Here is a 21,780-nt window from a genome sequence, read left to right as displayed (position 1 = left end):
GGCAAACTGAAAGGGCAGTGAAGCTGGAGGCTGAGAAGTGTGTCTGAGCCTGGCCTCGCCACTCACTAGCCACTTGACCATGGGAATGTCTGAGACTGAGTCTTCTCATCTGTGAAAGGAGCTGTAAGACTCGAATGTGGTTATAGTTGTGAAAGCTCTTTTTAAGCTATAAAGTACCATATAAATGCAAGGTTTTATTGTGATGGTCCAAGTGCTTAATAAGTATTTTAGTGATGAACGATTGGAAAGCACAGAAGGTGCAGACAAGCCATTTTCCCCACCTTTGGAGCATCCACTTTTGTCACCATATTTTGACCACTGTATTCTGTGCTCTTTAATAACATTATAGATGTATTAGCGGTAAAAGAAATAAAAGGGGGGGATAGCAAAGCATATTGATACAGTGTGGCTTTTAGGAAAACACGTTTTGACTTAATTTAGTTTGATCAGAAGCATTCTCTCAGGGAAAGCAGGCTCACTGGGAGCAGTGCAGAGAGCCCTGGATCATCGAGTTGGCATTGATTGTTTGATCATCCCTAGAAGTTTATTGTAAATGGAGCAGCACTTAAGGTTCTGGGGTATTCCTGGAATTGCTGCTGTAGTTAGAAGTGAGTTATTCTGTGTGGCCGGAGTAGCATATAGAAAAGCCATAATTCTGACTTGCTGACGGGAAAAAAATAACAGATTTTGTTTTTATGTCATCTTTTTGGCTGGAATCCATTAGCTTTGCATAGCATCTTGTGATGCCTTCCTCAGAATAGTTATCTGGGCCTCAGTAAAGCAGGGGGCACTGGGAGCAACAGACACAGTCATTGACAAGGCTCCAGTGGGTGCGAAGCCCCGGGTGATGAGACTAAGAGGAAGAAAGATGCTTCCCCTGGGGTGTGTGTGTGTGTGTCTGTGTGTGTGTGTGTGTGTGTGTGTGTGTCCTTTAGGAGATTCCGTGCCTATGGGGTGGGCCTCTGCCAGGGCCACCAGAACTACCCTTGTGGTGCCAGAGCAGCGTGATAGTTGTGGGCTGGAACGCAGGCAGGGCCCAGGGCACTTTCATGATTTGTTGAACGACAGTTCTTTCAGCCTTTGGAGGGAGGGGCCTGGAATGAGACCCGTCTCCTAGGTGGATGCTAGACTACGGAAAGTGCTAAGAAGACAGTGGTGTTGGTGATGGGGGGCACTTTAAAGCAGTTTTTACACCCCTGTGGAAAAAGCCTGGTCCTTGGAGTCAGTCACGTGTTTGACATCTGGCACCCCCACTGATTGGCCTGAAACTTCTGCTTTTTATGAGAATTAAGTGCAAGCGCCTAGCTCCGTGCATGAGATGTTACAGATGCTCGGTGTATGCTGGAGCTCCCTCTCCTTGACTGGAACTGTGTTCCATCAAGCTGTAATCAGTTTAACAGAAATTGCGACCAAAATAGGAATGCTTACTGCCTGCTACACTCTGTGTTAGGTACTTTATATGCATTAACTAATTTAACTCTTAACAGCTTTAGGAGATAGATGCTATTTTTTATCCCCCCACTTACAGCTGAGAACATTGAGGTTTAGAGAGGGTAAGTAACTTGCCTAAGATTACAATCGCTAGTCAGTGGGATAGGCAGGATTCAAACCCAGGTCCTTATGACTCCAGCTCAGGCTCTTAACTGCTCTGCTGTGTCATCTGAGACTTATGAAATGGGACTTTGATTTATGACCAGGCTTTTGCTCAGAATCCCTATTTATTCTTTGTTCTTCTAAGCAAGTTGGCCACCCACTTCAGTCCTCTGCCATAAAGCCTACATTATATTGCTTTAGCACTAACATCTTTCACATCTATAGCCTCATTTGAAAAAGGCATGTAGGAGCTTAAGGAAGACTTTTTGAGAGATTTTTTTTGATCCGTTGGGCAAGATGGTTCCTCTCAGGTTCACGGATGGGCTCAGATTTAAATGACTTTCTCAAGGTCCACTTGCTAGTTGTGTATAGAGGCAATAAAATCACACACTCTGGATTACGGTGATATTTCCATCGGGTGATGTTGCTTGCTTTGTTACCTTCATCTTTCATTTAACCATTTAGCTACTTACTGATCACCTAATACAGTAAAGCATGGAACAAAAGTGACAAGAGTCCCTGCCCTCTTGGAGCTTATATTGTTGCATCAGGTTTCCTCACCAACCTTAAGACTGGTGCCTGCTAAGATGGTTTTTAAGGTTTAAGATCTTCAGTCTTAACATTTCTTAAGGTATTAAACAGCTGATTTCAGGACATTTTCTAAATTACATGTTTTTCTTTTCAATTTTTCTGGGTTCATACCTTAATTCATCAACATTTTATTTGCATTTTCTACTTCAGGAATCAAAAGCTTTGATTCCTTTAAGGCATCCATTAAGTAATTCACTGTAGGTGTGATGGTTTCTCTAGTAAAAATCAGATATCCAAAGTATTTTATTTTGAGTCTTGTCATTGATTTAAACATTTTTTAAAATTTTACTTTCATTTATTCCTTCTTTAATGATAGTCCTTTAAAAAATTTTTATTTTATATTGGAGTATAGTTGATTAACAATGTTGTGTTAGTTTCAGGTGTATAGCAAAGTGATTCAGTTATACATATACATTTGTCATTGATTTTAACCATCATCCAGTCTACTTTTATCATATACATCTGGCCATGGCCTTTGGCCCAAAGCACTCATATTCTGATCATCATATTTGTGAATATTAATATGATCTATCTTTATGTCTGTCATCTCCACTATTCAAAATTTAATTTTATGTTCTTCCTTTAATAGATACCTGTATTTCAGAAGATACCCTTGAAAATTTAGCAGGCTTTCCGTATCTTCAGACACTGATTTCTGGAATTTTGCATCTTAGAAAATAGTTGTGCTACCCCATTTATTGCAGTTAGTCCTGTTCAGACTCACAGAATCGCATTTTGTTTCTGTTACTTTTCCCTCATTCACAAAGTATTAGATATACATATCTCTTGCATAAGACTTTTATAAACTAAAAAACAATTGAGAATTTACAAAATTTCCCTGATTTTTTTTTTTCATGTAAAGTAGCATCTACAAGATTGAGCCACTAAAGTAAAGGCTAAAGCCACTAAAGCCACTTTCTTCAAATGAGAGAAAGGTATTTTCTTTCAAATCCTTGAAAATTTATAAGGAGGTTAGGGTGGAAGAATTCACTGCTATCATCAAAAAGCTTTTGATTTCTCACTTTTATCCTTACTATTTTCTGAGCTTCTTTGTATTCATTTGAGTTGGGAATGGAACCCAGTGAATCATGTTATTTTTAAAGGGTACTGAGTGATTCCTACTGGTCAGTTTTTCTAGGATTAAAGATTTTCTTTTTGTACCTTGTAGCAAGAAACTTGAATTGATTTCTTGGAATTATCCAAAGTATTTATAAGCTGACCTTGCTCTTTTCCTACTTGTTCTAAAAGTAAGTAGTTAGAGCATGTTGTTTAGTTTATTCAGAAAGAAATGTTATTTGAATGAAGCCATTGCACAAATACTGTAGCACAAAAAACACTTGTCATCCTGAATGAGTCGTCATTTCACATAAAGTGGGTCACCAGTCTTAGGTTTAAATGTTCAGATTACCTTTTTTTTTGTTTGTTTTTAATTTATTTTATTTATTTATTTTTGGCTGTGTCAGGTCTTCATTGCTGCAGGCGGGCTTTGTCTAGTTGGCGGCGAGTGGGCGCTATTCTTCATTGCAGTGCGCGGGCTTCTCATCCCAGTGGCTGCTCTTGTTGCGGAGCTCGGGCTCTGGGCACGCAGGCTCAGCAGCTGTGGCTCGCGGGCTCTAGAGCACAGGCTCAGTAGTTGTGGTGCACGAGCTTCGTTGCTCCGCGGCATGTGGGATCTTCCTGGTCCAGGGCTCGAACCCGTGCCCCCTGCATTGGCAGGCGGATTCTTAACCACTGCGCCACCAGGGAAGCCCTAGCATGCCTTTTAAGTGCTATATGGGTGTGTTTAATTTTTTATCATTGGAATGTCAGTTTTCTGAGAACAGGGATTTTTGTTGTTGAGTCAGCCTATAAAAATATCAGAGTAAATGCATATTGTCAAGAAATTCTGTTGCTGATCTTGATTTCTCAGAGTTTAATCTCTAGGCTAAGGCATCACAAATTGATACCATTTTCTTGTCCTGTCCAGTAATACTGGAGGTCAGTTTGAAAATTATTAGGTATAATGTGATTTCAATACAGTGTTGCTTGTAGTAGAGAATGAATAATGGAAAAACCAAACTCTTCTTGGTTATGGGTTTTGATAGAATCCTGGTGATTGTAGTCTGATCCTCAATCCCCATGACTCCTGTGTTCAAGTAACATGTGATCTGATGGTGCATATTAAAATGCTTTTGTGAGTTTAAAAAGATTTATGCAGGGGCTTCCCTGGTGTCGCAGTGGTTGAGAGTCCACCTGCCGATGCAGGGGACACGGGTTCGTGCCCCGGTCCGGGAAGGTCCCACATGCTGTGGAGCGGCTGGGCCCGTGAGCCATGGCTGCTGAGCTTGTGCGTTCGGAGCCTGTGCTCCGCCACGGGAGAGGCCACAGCAGTGAGAGGCCCGCATACCGCAAAAAAAAAAAAAAAAATTTATGCAGTAGCTCTTCTTAAAGGGACTGGTGGAACTTCAGGTCTCTTCCTACTCTAAAAGGTTCTGAGTGTGCGTCCCTCTTCTGGTTTGGGGCACTAAAGCATGGAGGCCATCTGGTTGATTTGCATTCATCCTTGGCAGCATGCTGCCGGAAACATGGGGTAGCAAGGCCCCAGGCATGCTGTTAGCAAGTATGAATGTGGTAGTGCTGATCTTTACCCACACCTAAAAAGGCGTATTGGAGGGATTTCCCCATTTATGCATCTGGAGAGACTGGACTGGCTTCTTCCCTCTACAGGGCCTTTGCACATGCTCATCCTTTACCCAAACTGCTTTCTCCCCACCTCCCATGATAGCCATTCCATCTCAGCTCAGTGTTACTTCCCTCTTGAGTCCCATGCTGAATCACATTCCTTATTATATGCTCTCTTTTTCCTTCATGGTATTTTAAGTTCTTTATGATTACTTCTTTCTCTGCATCTTTGTTTGATTCTTTTAGTCCTGTGGACTGTAAGCTCCACATGAGCAGTGACCATCTTGCTCTTGTTCTTCGTTGCGGCCTCCTGGTATAGTTCAGCTTTTGGCACGAAGAACTGCTCAAAAATAATTGTCGAATGGGTCTCCTAAATGTGGGATTTGAACACCTGCTTCTGAGCTGAAGCAGGGTATTAGATGTAGCTAATTTCAGATTGCTGTTTTGCTGCAAGGCAGGGTATCTATTTATGTAATTAAAACAATTGGTTATATTACATTTTTAAAGTTGAAAGTATAATGATTTGTTCTTTGAATCTTTTAAAAACTGTCGTGACAAAATAGCCAAGTCAAAGTCTTCACATCAAAATTCATACTTATATCCCCTGCCTGGCCTCCTATCATTAGTTTTGCCTTATCCACTGCAGAAAACCTTCCCAAACCAGCCCTCTCCAGTGTCAGTCATTGGAGTTAGCAAGGGGCATAAAGATGACATCATGCCACACCCACTCTACTGATTTTAGATTGCTTTTGTGTTTTGTGCCATCTCCCACTTCGAATCTAAGGTCCTGTGGGAATGCTGGCCTTGCAGCCTCAGAGGTAACTCATCCCCCTTTCCCCAGGCACCCCTCCACTCCTGCCTTGTCATGCATGGGACTGTGCTCCTTCTAAAGCTGGATTCTGATAAAATGTGTGGAATGACCAACAGAAAACTGAGACAATAATCTGTATTAATTAGGCAGCCATTTTCAAATCACTAAGAGTGGGTGCTCCTTATTTGCAAAACATAGTTTGATTTTACTCTTAAAAAGAGTTTGTGAGAAGCACCAAGGAAAGCTGTTAAAACAATGCAGAGGGCTTCCCTGGTGGTGCAGTGGTTGAGAGTCTGCCTGCCGATGCAGGTGACGCGGGTTCGTGCCCCGGTCTGGGAAGATCCCACATGCCGCGGAGCGGCTGGGCCTGTGAGCCATGGCTGCTGAGCCTGCGCGTCCAGGGCCTGTGCTCCGCAACAGGAGAGGCCACAACAGTGAGAGGCCCGCGTAATGCAAAAAAAAACAAAAAACAATGCAGAGCTGTGTAGGTGGTGGTGGCGGTGGTGTTGGTGTTGGTGGTAAGAATGGGACCAGGAACTTTAATTTTACAGAACCAAACTGCTATTCCTGTTTAGTATGAATAAGCCTTTGAGGTGAGGTTGGGAAGTTGGGAGGACCTTTATTTGCTGCCTAAGTTTTCAGATAAGAATGACTCAAAAAATATTTGGTGAACTGAAAGCATCATTGGTCAGATTTGTTCCCAGGCCCTCCTCCTTTCACCATACCATCTGCGGTTTCACCATTAAAATGAAGCCAGGGGTAGACTGGATTGGGAAGAGGGTAATTCTAAAGGAAGTAGATATGGGAAATAAAAGTGCACATCTTTGGGCCCCTAAACTATTGTTCACAGCCTCAAGAGAGAGAGAGGTTGTTGATGGAAAAGGCACATAGTCCTCATTCACACTGGACAGGGCACTCTACACCAAGAAGCAAAAGTCCCTGGCTTCCTTTCTTGAAGCAGTGAAAATAACATCTTCTTCTTTGATGTTTACACCCTAAGATGTCTCTCTGTCCTCTCAGTGTCCTCATCAGTGTTCCCCCCACCCCCACCTTCTTCCTCCCAAATGCTTTTTCCTGCCTGTTTATGGTTTGGGCTGCTTTCTTAATGAAAGTGTCCTCTTATTTTCTGATACAGTTACCTCTGCAGCTGATTTATTTATTTATCTTTGTCTTTAGCTCAGCTCTGAATGGGTTTTGGAAAGTAGAGAAGAAAATCCAGTCTACTTTTTGGGGGGCATTGGACAGCTGGATAAATGCAGGTATGTACATTTGCATATTTAAAAGAAAGACAAAAAGGAAAATAGCTTCTATAAAGAATAATGAAACTGATCTTAAACTTATAGGGCTATCTGTGCTATATCCATTTATTTTTCAATATCGTTATTTTAATTTTTGTTCGTTCCAAATGTTGCATGTGCTACTTTGGAGATTTTTTTTTTAACTACTGAAATATGGGAAGTACAGTCTAAGTTCCCTTGTAACCTCTCCTAGATATTCACCACTGTTAACAATTTATTGTTTGTTTTTCCAGATTGTACAAATGCATAACCAGAAAGATCATAATATACATGTTTTGCTGTTTTCATTTTGCAGTGTGTCATATACATCTTGCAATGTTGGGTCAAATAGTTTTTTTTTTTTTTTTTTTTTTTTGCGGTACGCGGGCCTCTCACTGTTGTGGCCTCTCCCGTTGCGGAGCACAGGCTCCGGACGTGCAGGCTCAGCGGTCATAGCTCATGGGCCTAGCCGCTCCGCAGCATGTGGGATCTTCCTGGACCGGGGCATGAACCCGTATCCCCTGCATCAGCAGGCGGACTCTCAACCACTGCACCACCAGGGGAGCCCAAGTGTCAAATAGTTTTATGTCACCTTAACAGCTGCATAGTATTCCTTTATGTTGGTATTCTTTTTTTTTTTTTTATAAATTTATTTTATTTATTTTTGGATGCATTGGGTCTTCATTGCTGCACACGGGCTTTCTCTAGTTGTGGTGAGCGGGGGCTACTCTTTGTTGCGGTGCAAGGGCTTCTCATTGCAGGGGTTTCTTTTGTTGCAGAGCATGGGCTTTAGGCGCAGAGGCTTCAGTAGTTGTGGCTCATGGGTTCAGTAGTTGTGGCGCACGGGCCTTAGCCGCTCCGCGGCATGTGGGATCTTCCCAGACCAGGGCTCGAACCCGTGTCCCCTGCATTGGCAGGTGGATTCTCAACCACTGCGCCACCAGGGAAGCCCTTATGTTGATATTCTTAATTTTGTTTACTGAGTGCTCTCCTGTTGGACATTGTATTTTTGTTTTCTATTTCAAGTGGTGCCACATCTTGTACATAAATAATTATGTATATTTGCCTGATTATTTCTGTAGGGTGAAAGTGTATAATACCATCTTTAAATTCTTCCCCCGCCATGTCTCTTTAGACTCTTAAGGACAAAGGTTTTTTCTTAAGTTATAAAGCAGACTAGCTACTTTGTCTTCCATCTCTATTTTTCATTGTTGGGGTAGAGTTGGAGGCTCAGTGTTGGGTTTTAAAACTTTCTTGCTTGATAGTTGATCTGAACCTTAAGGTAAGTTATGAGCTAATCTTTCAGCCTGGTCTCTGGAAAATTTTGATCTTCAGATTTATTTTGGAGATTAAACAAGTAAAACCAAGTGCCTCTTAGTTTGTAGTATCGAGGCATATCTGGTTCGTGTCCTTCCTGCAAGTATCTCACCTCACCAGGGCAGCTAACGGACCAAGCACATGAATTTGTTGAAGAGAATTTGCTTAAGAGAACTGTGACTGTGGCCCTCCCTCCGTGACTTGCTTTGGGTCATTCTGCAAGCTCTGTGCTAGGCACTGGTGATACAAATATGAATGACACAGTCCCTGTCCTTAAGGAACTCAGCACGTGGGAGTGAGAGAGGGACAGACAGGTGAATAAGAGGGTCGTAATTCAGTGTGGTCAGTGCAGTGTGGTGAGTTTGAGAGAGGACATCTAACTCAGGAGGTGGGATGGAGGTTCAGAGGTGGCTTCCTGGAGGAGGTAATGTCCGAGCTGAGTTCTAAAGGCAATTGAAGTTTGCCATGAAAGGGATGAGGTGGGAAGGCACTCCTGGTAGAGGAATCAGCATGAGCAAAGGCAGGAAAATGAGATAAACGGCTTGGGGGTGGGGGTGGGGGGGTAACAAGAAGATGGCAGCTTTGTGAGTTTCAAGCCTGCAGTAAGAGGCCGAGAGTGATATAACATGAGATGAGGCCAGTGCGGCTATCTGGCCAGGTGATGGAGGGCCTCTGTTAGGAGCTTAGGATTGGTCTCTAGATTAATGGGGAGCCTTTAGAGGATCTGAGATGTGCTAGGGGGACATTTCTTTGGGGGCTAAGTGAAGGTTGGCTTGGTAGGCAGGAGGAAAGTAGGAACCTGGGGTCAGGGAAATTGGTTTGAGGCCATTGGTGCTGGGGTGAGGGGGAGAAAGAACATGCAGGACTTTCCCTAGTTCCCCTCTCTTTTCTCACCATGCCCAAAGCTCAGTTGCTGAGGTTGGCTCGTTGATCCTAGTTGCTCTCCCCATTGAGGGCGCTCAGGTGAGTAACTTATTTTCAGGCTTGTCACCAGTGGGTTCTGACCTTTTCAAAGCAAGGCTTCTCGCTCACTTTCTGGTGCCACAAAGTGCTGCCCATCGTCCTGCCTCTCCGTGGGGTGAAGGGACCTGGCTCCACTCATTAATTCTCATGACCCATTCATGTGGCTTATGAACATGAATCGGTAGTCCTTTTGTGTGTACTATCTCAGAGCCAGCCTGGGCTAGGCTCTAGGGGCATGAAAATAGGTAAGGATGGTTAATGCCCTCCCCGAGCTTGCCGTTTACTGGGAGGTAGACATAAAAGTAAAAGACAGTGTAATTTGTGCCAGTAGGTCTATTCAAAAGTTAAATGATTCTGGTAGAGGTAACAGGAATATTAGTAATGTTAACATCAGTGGTTCCAGAATGAGGCACATTTTTCAACTACAACTTGTGTGCAAATACAGAAAATAAATTCAGGTCATGTCTAAAATTACTCTGATTTTTGACAATATGGTCTTAACCATAATTCATGAGCGTGCATAATTGATTACTTCCCATGATTGTACCTGCTGTGAGCTCTGGTACATTTGATTTTCAGGGAGGAAAGGGGCAGGGGGAGGTACTTATCCAATACCATATCTTTCGGCTTGCTTACCTTCAAAGCACTCTTTCACCACTTAGTGCTTTTAGCACATAGAATGACCGCATAGTCTCATTTTCCTTCCACTACAGTATTTAAATATAAAAGAGGACTGCAATGCCATGGCTTTCTGTGCTAAAATGAGGAGCTCCAAGAAGACTGACGTGAATCTGGAGGCCCCTGAGCCAGGGGTGGAAGTGCTCTTCTACCTGTCGGATAGGGAGCCCCTCCGGTTGGGCGGCGGAGAGTACACAGCGGAGGAGCTGTGCATCAGGGCGGCGCAGGAATGCTGTGAGTACCGGCAGCTGCCCAGGGCCCAGCAGGTCCCGGTGTCTCTGCCCCCGCACCTCCACTGAGTGGAGAGAGGTGTGGGCTCTGGGAGTCATTCGTTCTGCCCTGCCTCTGCCACTGACTTGCATTTGACCTTAGGCCAGTGAATTTAATTCTGAGAGTTTCACTTTTCACTTTCTTTGCTGCAAAGTAGCTTATTCCTGCTGTTACTAATGAGCTACAGGGATACCAGGGAACGATGCTCAGTTTTCTGATTTCCCCTATATCTATGAAATTGGAATAATATCAGCACTAAATGAGTGAAGCGCCTGCACAAAGTTACAAGCTCAGAAGTGCCATCTCTCAATATATTAATTGTTTAAAACTTCTGAAAAGTGTGGTCTGTCCTTATGCTACCATGACCTGCCTCCTTATTGCCTGGCACCCCCCTCCCTGCCCCCTGCCCCTGCAACGTGACGCTAAGTTGAAGGGAGAAGTTAAATGTCACTTTGTGGCTTGGTCAGATTGCCAAGTTGTGAAAAGGAAGGACAGTGAGGCTGTGAACAAGACGTTTTTTCTTTTTTCTTTCTTTCTTTTTTTTTTTCTTTTTTTTAAAGTGAGGCTTGTCTTACTAAAGTTAGCCTATTGCCCTTAGAAGGTAGGAAAGCAAACTGACTAACAAAATAAAGCCCTTCATTATCCTTTAAACTTGGAGTCATTGGCAATTTTTGCCTACCTGCTTTTAAATGACAGGTAAATTTAATTCATAGAAACTGAAGATCTAATCCACGTAGATCGTGGTGGTGGTTATACAACTCTGTAAATATACTAAAATTCATTGAACTATACACTTAAAATGGGTGGACTTTATGGTATGTAAATTACATCTCAGTAAAGCTGTTTTTAAAAAATCAACTCATTTCATGATGATAGATTAACTAGCCATGATGGCAGATAGTCTGATCCATGCTTTACTTATATCATCTTTAGTCCTCAGAACAACTCTGCGGGGATAGCATGGTTGTTTCAAGAATCAGCTACCTTGTTTGTAATACAGCTTGTCTAGAAAACCCATTTTCTTCCTGATATGTCTTTCTGCTTAAAATGCTTTAAATACAAGAGTTCCAATAAAAGGGGAGAGGTTGGTGCTATAGGGAAGAATGTAGTAGATCCTTACTGACAAAACATAACACTAGATAAAATTGGCTGAGTTACAGATTATTATGGGGAAAATGCATTAATATTTTAGAGTTACTTTGACTAGATAGCAGAGTAGGTAAGGAACCAGCTTTGGACAGCAGCTTTAAAAGTATTTGTAATTAGCAAAACAACTAGATGTAAATTGGTGTTTCTAAGGCATTTTTTCCCCTTTACCTTGAGATTTGGTTTATAGTGTTTATTCTCTTAGCCAAGCTTCTTGCCATCAGCATAGCAAGTATAAACCTTAGTTTGTTAGCAAGGATCATTTGTACAGAATTGTTGGGCTGCAGTTAGTGAGAGATAGAGGAATTGCTGCTAAAGGAGATGAGGGGGAGAGCCTGTGAATCTGAAGACAGACACAGCCCCTGTATCCTGTTACTCTGGGCTCAGGGTCAATTTGGGGCATCAGTTTTTAAGCCCAGTCTGTAGAGAATGAGTATTATCTTTTGTAACCAACTCAGGGGATTGTTGCAAAAATTAATAAATTTAAAAAATAGATGAATACAGAATACCACAGATTCTTGTAGCTATTACTATTATAGTACATGATGTTTTGGGGTCTGTATACTTCCTCATTTTTCACCAATATATGGTAAATTTTTGTTCTTTTAGCTCTCATTATTTGCCCCCTCAGTACCTCTATCTAGGTTTGAATGCTAGCCCTGGATTTTACTAGTTGAGTAACCCTGAATCAGACTAAATCTCAGTTTCTTTATCTGTAACATGGCAAAAATAATACTTAACCACATTAAGTGTTAGGAGAATTAAAAGGTAATAGATGTGTGTTAGCCTGATGCCTGATACGAAGCCCTCAGTAAATGTTAGTATTGTTATTATTTTTCAGTACTTTTATATAAACGGTATCTTTCATCTTCCTATTTTTAAGTAGTAATTGTTTGAATCAGACCTGTGGTAGAATTATAGACCTATCCATGATTATAGATAAATTATTCTTCAAATATGTATGTTTCACATTCAAATATGGATATGTATAAAGAAAAGCTAGATTTCTAGGCCAGTCCACAGAAGCCAATTTATGAATGAAAACCTACTGTTTACCTGAAACATAGTCCTGATAATACTGGATCCAAAAGCCATTTGCCATTTTTCCCAAGGGAAAATGCTCTTTGAAATTTAGCTCCATCTTCTCTGTTACATGGAGGAGTGTAACTCTGAAGGGGTAACTCCCAAATATCTTGAGAAGCAGGAGTTGAGGAATTCAGCAGAGGCATGAAGATGACAAGAAAGCTGTAACTTCTTAACTTAGTGTGTGCATTGGAGAGAGTCCCTGCCTAGGTGAGCAGGGCCAGCCAGGGTCCCAGTCAGTGTCAGTCTCACTTCAGATGTCTGAGTTGGGAAACAAGTGCCAGCTACCTCATGTTCTCCCATGATTTTTTGCTTTTTAAGTTCATTGTATCTTAGTTTGAGGCCTGACCACACATGAAAATATCAGCAATGATTGATTACTTGCAATCGTTCTCCTATCTCCCCTGACACTTTTAGATTACAGGTCTGTGTAATTTTAATCATGGGCTCAGAAGTGAGTGGAAAGGTACTTTCCTGGCTTCATCATCTCCCTTATCTTTTTGAACATTCTTGTATCAAAGGAGGCAGTTAGGTAGGGAGGCAAGGGAGCACTGTTGGACCACCTTTTTTAAGCATATATGTTCTTGCTAGTTGGCTACCAATAAAAAATATTTTTGGTAACCATACAGAGTACTTAAGTGTATTGTTATTAATGGAAATAGATTTTGATCACTGATAGAAATCACTTTGGTTATTTATTCTAACACACATTTCATGTGCTACTGCCAGGAACTTGTTCACATGTTTAATGTGTAATCACAGTGTGTTAGAACCGTTTAAACATTTTCTGTAGGAGACAGATTAGGGATTTCTCAAACTCTAAGAATGTTTCTCACTGTGATTAACAAGGTGCACATCAGGTGGTATCTGGAAACCTCTCAGATGGCCTTTTTTTCTTTGAAGCAGGATTTGGTAAGACTCTGTCATAGACATTGTAATGAGAAATATTATTAGACTTTTATTTTTCAGTGGTTTTAACCTGGTTTGCCAGAAGCTATAGTATATATTCCTGGGGAGCCATAATTTTTTATTATTTTGTTTAAAACTGCCTGATTGAACATGGTTGGAAGTTGTATTTGGCCCTAAGAGGATGCGAATATGATGTAGATTCTTTTTGGATAAGAGAATTTCTGGTCTTTGCATATGTTGTGCTTTGGAAACAGATGGCCAGATTTATCTGTCTTTAATTTTCTGATGTGTCCTTTACTTTTCCCCAGGTATATCTCCTCTGTGTCACAACCTCTTTGCCCTGTATGATGAGAACACCAAGCTCTGGTATGCTCCGAATCGCACCATCACCGTCGACGACAAGATGTCACTCCGGCTCCACTACCGGATGAGGTATGGGTGCCTGCTGGGCTCCCTCATGCAGGGACGGGCAACGGTTAGCCTGGAGCCCTGATTCACTTACCAAGAAGTATTGTAGTCATTTTTATAACTTGTAAGTTTTGTATTTGCTTGGTATGAGAAAGGGCTTCTTCAGTATTTGGAAAACAATTCAAGGTGAGTTTGACCACCTTCCTCTGCCACATTTTAGAAAAGAAATCATTATGATGCAGAGGGTATTTTGAATAGAATTAGTATCCTACAGCAGAGTTTTTTATTCAGTGAATCATGGATATGAGTTTAATTTAGTGAGTTATGACCAGGATTTTTTTTAGAAGAGAGAAATAGATGAGGACAGATAATATCGGCATATATACCTATCCTAAGAATATTGTTTTTTAGAACTTCAGTTTGAGATATGTAATCTGTCTGTATGTACTAGGTCATGATAAAATAAATATGTTTCTTACTAAAAGTTGCAGCTAGAGAGCTTGAGAAACATTGCCTGAAGTGGAAACCTAGAAATCCTAGCTTGGTCTTGTTCTAAAGAGGTGAATGTTTTGATCCACTCCCTGAGGATTTTTATCTAGTGGGGCTGTAATTTTTCTTCTGGTGGGTACTCACTTGCCTTTTCTCCCATATTGTAGACTTTGTTAAATGTCACGTAGTCTCCCAAGGTGGCACAGGCAGTCAGGACTACCACTGTAGTCTCTTGAGTTTATAAGTGTGTTTGTTCTGTACCTAGAATTGAAAGTATGTTTGTTAGATACTAGCTAAGCATACTTTCACACATACATTTAGCAGAGGAGCTTATAAATTCACCCTATTATAAATAGGGTGAATCGTATCTGAAAAGAATCTTAACGTACATAGATGTGATTAAGTCAGTGGGTTAGCTCAAATGCTAATGGTACGCCGGGTCATGCTGGAAAAGCCCTGGAGATCTCAGAGGCCCTCAGTATTTTAGCTGCTATTTACTCTGGGGAGTCAGTAGAGTTGTTACCATTCCACAGTGGCCTGGGTGTTTTTCTCAGCGGAAGCTGAACCAGATCTACGTTCTTTGATAATCATCCTGGGGCTGACTTTCCTCTTCTCTCTGTACTCACCCACGGTCTCACCTTAAGAGGAGAGCTGTGTGTCACGTGAGATTTCACGCCCCAGATTTAGGGAAACGTTCACCCCACCCAGCTGAGCCTTGCGACTATATTTGGATTTGTTTTTCAGAGTGTAATCTAGCTTTCTGTGGCCTGGGGGTTGGCTATGTGACCCAGCATTGAAACATGTATTTGCAGCTCGAAGTCTAGGAAGTGGGGCATCTCATTGAGTTCTAGTTCTTTCCCTCTAGGTTTTTCCACTTGGCTCGGAATCTAGAATGGTAGAATCTGGGACTTGGAAGACACCTGAGTTTGCCTGATTCAATTCTTCCAATTTTTTAGGGGGAAACTGATGTCCAAAAAAGAGAAGTGAGTTACTCACAGTTACACACATAGTGAATTGTCTTGTTAGCATTAGAATCCTCTTTGAGGCCTTCGTCTTTGCTGGTCATGTGACTGCCTCATGATTAAAAGCTGTCTTTGCCAGCTCCCTGTTTATGTTAGCTGCCAGGAAGTGCATGGCTGCCTCATTTTTGGCACCTTGACTTTGTACCAAACATTGGGCTTCAACAGGATATTGCTTTGTTACCACAAGCTCTTTGAACTTGGAAAAAAAGATCCCACCCTAAGCTAAAACATTTGCATTACAACAAACTACATAATTTTGAAACCTCAGCATCTCACCACTAAAAAAGGTGTAACACGAAAATAAATGTTGGTGACTATTTCAGTGGAATCCCAGCTCTATGTTCTTGTACTTTAATTATAGTTTTCTGCTTTTAGATAATTTTGATAGCTATTGTTTTGTAATGTATCTTAATATAAGACAAGCATATTCTTTATTCCTTTTTTTTTTTTTTAACGTCTTTATTAGGGTATAATTGCTTTACAATGGTGTGTTAGTTTCTGCTTTATAACAAAGTGAATCAGTTATACATATACATATGTTCCCATATCTCTTCCCTCTTGTGTCTCCCTCCCTCCCACCCTCCCTGTTCCTTTTTAAGAAAAAAAAGTTTTCTTGCTTTATCATCTAAATGAATTTTACTATCCATTAGTAAAGTTCTATAGAAGCCTAAAGAGAATTCGTTGTATATAATAGCTGTACACAAACTTAGAATATGTAATCATCTGTAATATAATTTTCTCAAAAACTTGCAAGGAAGGCATATCTCTTATTGGCAGGTCTGTCTGTCCCACCAATAAGGGGGATAATCTTTCCCTCCCTCCTTCCTTCTGCAGTGTTCTTCCACATCATTCTGCAAAGGAATATCAGCAGCTATCATACTACATTTATTTAGATCATTCTTAATTTTTTTCCTTTAGCATGTTGTAATATCAGGAATTGGCCCAAGTTTAATAATTAATTTTGAAAGGGGCACACAATTTCTGTCTTCAGTGTACTTACTAGTTTTGTCTTATTAGCGATTAGGAAGATGTTGATTTTTTTTTTTTCCTTGAAACATTCCCTGTTGTTACATTTATTTATTTATTTTTCTTGAAGTGTAGTGGATTTACAATATTAGTTTCATATGTCCAACATAGTGATTCAGTATTTTTGTAGGTTATACTCCATTTAAAACTATTACAAAATAGGGCTTCCCTGGTGGCGCAGTGGTTGGGAGTCCACCTGCCGATGCAGGGGACACGGGTTCGTGCCCTGGTCTGGGAAGATCCCACATGCCGCGGAGTGGCTGGGCCCGTGAGCCATGGCCTCTGAGCCTGTGTGTCCGGAGCCTGTGCTCCGCAACGGGAGAGGTCACAACAGTGAGAGGCCCGCGTAAAAAAAAAAAAAAAAAGTTATTACAAAATAATGGTTATATTTCCCTGTGCTATACAATATATGCTTGTTGCTTATGAAAGATGTTGATTTTGGCAGTTAACTGATCTAAAGTTTTTTTCTTTTTATTGTCTTATTAAATAGAGAGCTGTCAGCCTTTGACTATAGGCAATTTCCAGAGATCCAGCCTTGTTTTAGGCTTCCTTCAGCCTTTCTGTAGTGGAGAAGCTGCACATTGCCTTATCTTGTCTGAACATCTTACCTAAAGGCTTCCAAGGCAAGGCTAGTCTCACAGGGCTCAGACAGCAACCTCAGAAAATGTCCTTGTTCAGCCCCGAGGGAGTATGCTGGGCCCTATTAGCTACTCTCTTAATCATCCCATTTAGACCCTCTCACCTGTCTCCTCCCAGGCAGACCCCCTGGAACTTACAGTAGATCACTAGATTATTGTATGAATGAAGAGAACTCTCCATTTTGGATTTCCCTCAGCAGTCAGAGGAGTTGGCCATGGCCTTGTCCATCTTTTTCTGCCCCAGTGTCAGATTTCCTGTGTCTGCTCAGCTGGTAGGGCTGGTTCACCTCTTACTTTCTGCCTGCCCGGGGCAACCGATCCTGGAGGAGTCCTCCCCACCTTGCTCTGTTCTGCCCTTGAAGAGCAGGCTCCTCAGCCTGGGGGCAGCATGAATTCTGGCCTCTTTGTCAGCTGAGAGCCTCAGGCTTCTACTCTCACGTGGGAAGGTGCGGGGACAGTCCTGCAGCTGTGGTTTATGGTGCATGTGGACTCTGTGGATACGTGGCTCTTTCTGTCTGAGAGAGAGATGCCAAAGGCCACAGTCAAATTATCAGTCATTTCCGTGAGTTTTGTGGAAGATGGGCTGTATAGAATCACTTGAAAGTTGTAAAATGTTGATTTTTACCTTTAAAGTAACTTCTTATCCATCCTTTCCATTTTAATTGCTACTTCTTGAGTTAGGTCATTCATTTGCTGTTTCTGCATCCAACAAGCATGTATTAAGCACCTGTTATATGCCAGGCGCTGGGGATTTAGTGATGAGCAAGGCACTGAGGCCTCTGCCCCCACAAACCTCACGGCGTTGCCCAGGCTGCTGCCTTAGGCGCCTGCTTGTCTCTTGGCCTCTCTCATTTCAGTCCATCTTCTGTGGGGCTTTCTTCCAGTGGGATCCTGCCTCACATCAGTTTGGCTCAGTCTTTCCTCTGCCTTCTGTGTATGGTCCAGACTCCATAGCCTGGTATTTATTTATCCTAGTGCCAACTCCCTTCCCCAACCCTTTACCCTTCCCTGCCACATCCCCTGGCAGTGGCAGCAACTTCTTCCTCCTTGGTACTCCTTTGACACCTTATCTGAGACACTCATGTTCAAGAAAAACTTACCTATGAGGCACAATGCCTTGGGCTCATGATGTTATTAGGGGTCCACAGAAGTGTTTTAATTTTATTAAAATCAGGGAAAAAAATAATCCAGCCTGGATTATATTCATCTTTATACCAACATAGTTGTAAAATATAACTTTAATATTTTTTTTTAATGGAGGAAAGGAAAACTGTGTGGGGTCCATGGAAGTCACAGTGTAGCCCTATTTATGAGATGTGCCCCCTGGATTTAACTGATTGGCTACAGACAGGGAATTCACAGGAGGCAGGGACTGTGCCTGAGAACCCCTTGTGTTCCAAAGCCTGGCCCAGGACCTGGCATGCCCTAGGCTCTGCAAATAGAGCTCACTGACAGATATCTGAGTTTAACGGCAGCTCCTTTTTGGGAGGTTTTATATGTTCCTTCTCCATGCCGTGGTGGTTTTTCATCAGCACATGGGCATGTCAAGGGAGAGAGACCCAGGTACCCTCTGAGTCTGTAGCCTAGAGCTGGCCTGGATCAGCTTGGCTCAGTCACTTTCACACATTCCAGAACTCATTATGTTTCTTTTACAGATGGCAGAGGAAAGTAGTAGTGGAGAAAACAGGCTTGTGGTCTTAGGTGACCTAGCCTCTCGGAACCTCAGTTTTCCTCATCTATAAAATGGAAACAGTGAAACACACCTTGTACAGTTGCTGTAAGCATTAAATAGCATAATGTATATGAAGCATTTATTAGTTCAGGGCACTGCAGCTGATGCTTGTAGTAGTGTTTGTATATTTCTTCTGTTTTAAAACTTTGTTCATTGTAAGATAAAAAGTGTCAGTAACAGCCATCTGAGAATTAGGAAACACTGCTACATTAACGGTATGTCTTGACTGTATGATGAAACTAGATTTCAGAAATGTTAAACTGTGAAATAGGTCTTGGATTCAAGGCAGGCTGGCGTTACTAACAGTGGAGGGAGTTGCTGGGCTACCATCTAGTTCTAGACAGCAGTGTTTTCCTATCTAGGAAGACGGAGTGGAAATTACTTTGTGATTTTAAGGAAGTCACTTTATCTCCCTGAGTCATAGATGAGGTTCTGGCAGTATGCTCTTCACAGAGTGCTTGTAAGAATGAAAAGAAAAGGACCTTATAAACAGTGAAGCGCTACACAGATGAAAGGTCTGTCTGTTTACTTCTCAGGGAAGTTTAACCTCTGGCACTGATCGCTCTGGGTAGAACCAGGATGCCTCTCCCACGCATGCCAAGGTCCCCTTTCCCACAGTTAACATTCATCTTCCTGCCTTACAGGTTCTATTTCACCAACTGGCACGGGACCAATGATAACGAGCAGTCAGTATGGCGACATTCTCCAAAGAAGCAGAAGAATAGCTACGAGAAAAAAAAAGTTCCAGATGCAACCCCTCTCCTTGACGCCAGCTCATTGGAGTATCTGTTTGCTCAGGTAAGATGTTGGGCCCAGGAGAGCCTGGAGTTTGTGGGGTGGGTAAGACATGGTAGGGGTCAGATTCCCTGGCACAGCCTACCATGGTGGCAGCTAAGATGCTTTATGGCCTGTTCCATGGGTAGTTCTCACCAACCCTGGACTTGCCCCAGGTGAGGAGGGGGAAGGCAGTTCAGCATCCAACCGGCTGGTTATCCCACGTGTGGGCTTTTTGGGCTTTACTTCTTCCCCATTCCTTTCTTTTTCCCCCCTGCTACCATTTCAGTTCGTGTCTACAGTGCCTCCTGTGCAGAGAGCAGAGGGGGGAGCTATAAGTGAGGGAAGGTGTAGTTCAGCAGGGCTAATCACAAAGGTACTTCTCAGCAGTCACAGAGAGGAAGGAGGTGGCCACTCTGAGTCACAGTGGTGGCAGGGTAGAACAATAAGACACTAGAAGAAAGCCAGAAAGAGAGGTTAAGTCACCTAAATTACATTACCCTGAGATAACTAACATTTTTGTATATGTGCTTCCTGATTTTATCATGCAGATATGTATTATGCACTATAGTTTTTGAAAATATCTGATTGTTCTGAGTGTCTGTGTACTTTTTGCTAAGGCGCTGCAGAAACTGTGGTGAACAAGACAGACATGGTCTCTGCAAGCACCAGACATATAATCGAGTTGGACAAACAAAACAAGCAGATAAAATGATACATAGATAATACACAAGAAATTGTGAAAAGTGCTATGAAGAAAAAGGCCTTTGTCATAGAGCATATGGGGAGGGAGGTTTGAATGGGGAGACCTAATTTAAATAGTGTGATCGGAGAAGATCCCTCTAAAGAGGTGGCATTTATACTGAACTTTGAAGAATAAAAAAGTGTCTGCAATTCTAAGGGAGGAGTGGGGAAAGTATTTCTTCAGAGTAGAGCAAAGCTTTTCAGAAGCAGCACTACTGACACTTTGGGCTGGTTAATTCTTTGTTGTAAGGGATTGTGGAATATCTATCCTCACCCCTGGCCTCCTCTCCTTAGATGCCAGTAGCACCAGTGTAGTGGCAGTAGAGTTGGAGAAAAATGGGTGGATCTGAGATTAATTTTGGAGATGGATTTGATATGATTTGCTTATGAGTTGGATGTGGAAGGTGAGGATATTTGAAGAATCAAAGAGAATTTTGAGATTTATTTTGGGCAGTGTTTGGTAGATAACGGAGTGATTCCCTGCATAGGGAGACTGGGAGCAGCAGGCTGGAGAAGGGGTGGGAATTGGGAGCTCTCTTTTGGAGACACCTGTGAGATACACAAGTGGAGATTCGGCTAGGAAATCGAGCGTGAGACTGGAATCCAGAGGAGAAGTCAGCCTTTATTTAACTAATCCTTGTTTCTGAACACATTTGGTTTTTCTTGATTTTTTTCCCCTGTTATGCTATCACTGTTACAAAACAGCCTCATACATACGTCTAAATATGTGTTCTGTTTATTATTTCCTTAGGATGTACTTTTACATGTGTGGGTTATGTGTCACAGTTGTATTCTCTTGTACAGCTTTAGTTGTTGATTGCACACTATCCACGTTCCATAATATACCTGAGGACTGGCCTTAGAGACAGTAGAGAAATGGGACAGGGCACAGCCCTGGGCACATACTGTGTGGAAAAAATAAGTGAACTGTGGCCATTTTCAGATTGGTCTTTTTGAATTCAGCCTCCCAGTTTTACATATATTCATTTCTGAGATTGATTCTTTTACTTTTTTGGGAGAGGAAGTGTAAAAAAAAAGAGTGCACCATACTTCAAGAGTAGGTATTACATTAGAACCTGACTTTTCAGAGCTTCAGGAATGAGTTACTTGAGGTAGTTGTACAGTGATATTGACAGAAAATCACAGCCAGACAAAATAGTTTCAGATTTTGTTCTCCTCTTCACACATTGCTGGTGGAGATGATTGTTGTTGGTCCTTGGTAGTTTGTAGAAGTGGTCAGTGTCCTTTTCTTACTGAGAGAAACAATAAGTCCTATCTTGGGGAAAAGGGGGAACTGCAGCAGTTAGAACCCTCCATCCAAAACCCACTAAACTAAAGTTGCTTCAGGGAAAGTGAGTGTCTTCCTTATATAGGAACACCACCCCCATACTTCATGTCTGCCTCTTTTTGAGCTGGAGAAAGGCTAACGAGGTCCCAATCCTAAGAGCTGTGTACACTTCCAGTCCGTGAGCTTTAAAGACTGAGTTTGACTGTAGCACAGTGTTGCAGAGCTGTAGCCTTGCAGTCACATCTGGTCTGACCCTCTACCCCACCACTCACTAGGTCCCCCAGCTCCCACAGTATTCTTTATACTTGACTTTGGTTTTGGTAACTACTTGAGGTTATATATTTCTGTTTGTTCTTCTTT

The 21,780-nt window shown here is 42.1% G+C and overlaps 1 protein-coding gene across 4 annotated transcripts in view; it reads left to right on the top strand.

Moving 5' to 3' along the window:
- The window catches only part of JAK1 (Janus kinase 1), a 155,633-nt gene that overhangs the window by 95,654 nt on the left and 38,199 nt on the right, over nucleotides 1–21,780 (top strand). For all 4 annotated transcript variants that reach the window (XM_067726417.1, XM_067726419.1, XM_067726416.1 and 1 more), the window contains 4 exons: nucleotides 6,833–6,915; nucleotides 9,927–10,125; nucleotides 13,608–13,731; nucleotides 19,259–19,412. In XM_067726417.1, coding sequence (XP_067582518.1) covers nucleotides 6,910–6,915; nucleotides 9,927–10,125; nucleotides 13,608–13,731; nucleotides 19,259–19,412 — 483 coding nt within the window. In that variant the 5' untranslated portion in view covers nucleotides 6,833–6,909. The remainder of the gene's footprint in view (nucleotides 1–6,832; nucleotides 6,916–9,926; nucleotides 10,126–13,607; nucleotides 13,732–19,258; nucleotides 19,413–21,780) is intronic.

Source organism: Pseudorca crassidens, chromosome 2 (genome assembly GCF_039906515.1).
Source record: "Pseudorca crassidens isolate mPseCra1 chromosome 2, mPseCra1.hap1, whole genome shotgun sequence".
Taxonomy (NCBI): Eukaryota; Metazoa; Chordata; class Mammalia; order Artiodactyla; family Delphinidae; genus Pseudorca; species Pseudorca crassidens.
Note: the sequence above shows the minus strand (reverse complement) of the source record. Positions and strands in the feature narration are given on the sequence as shown.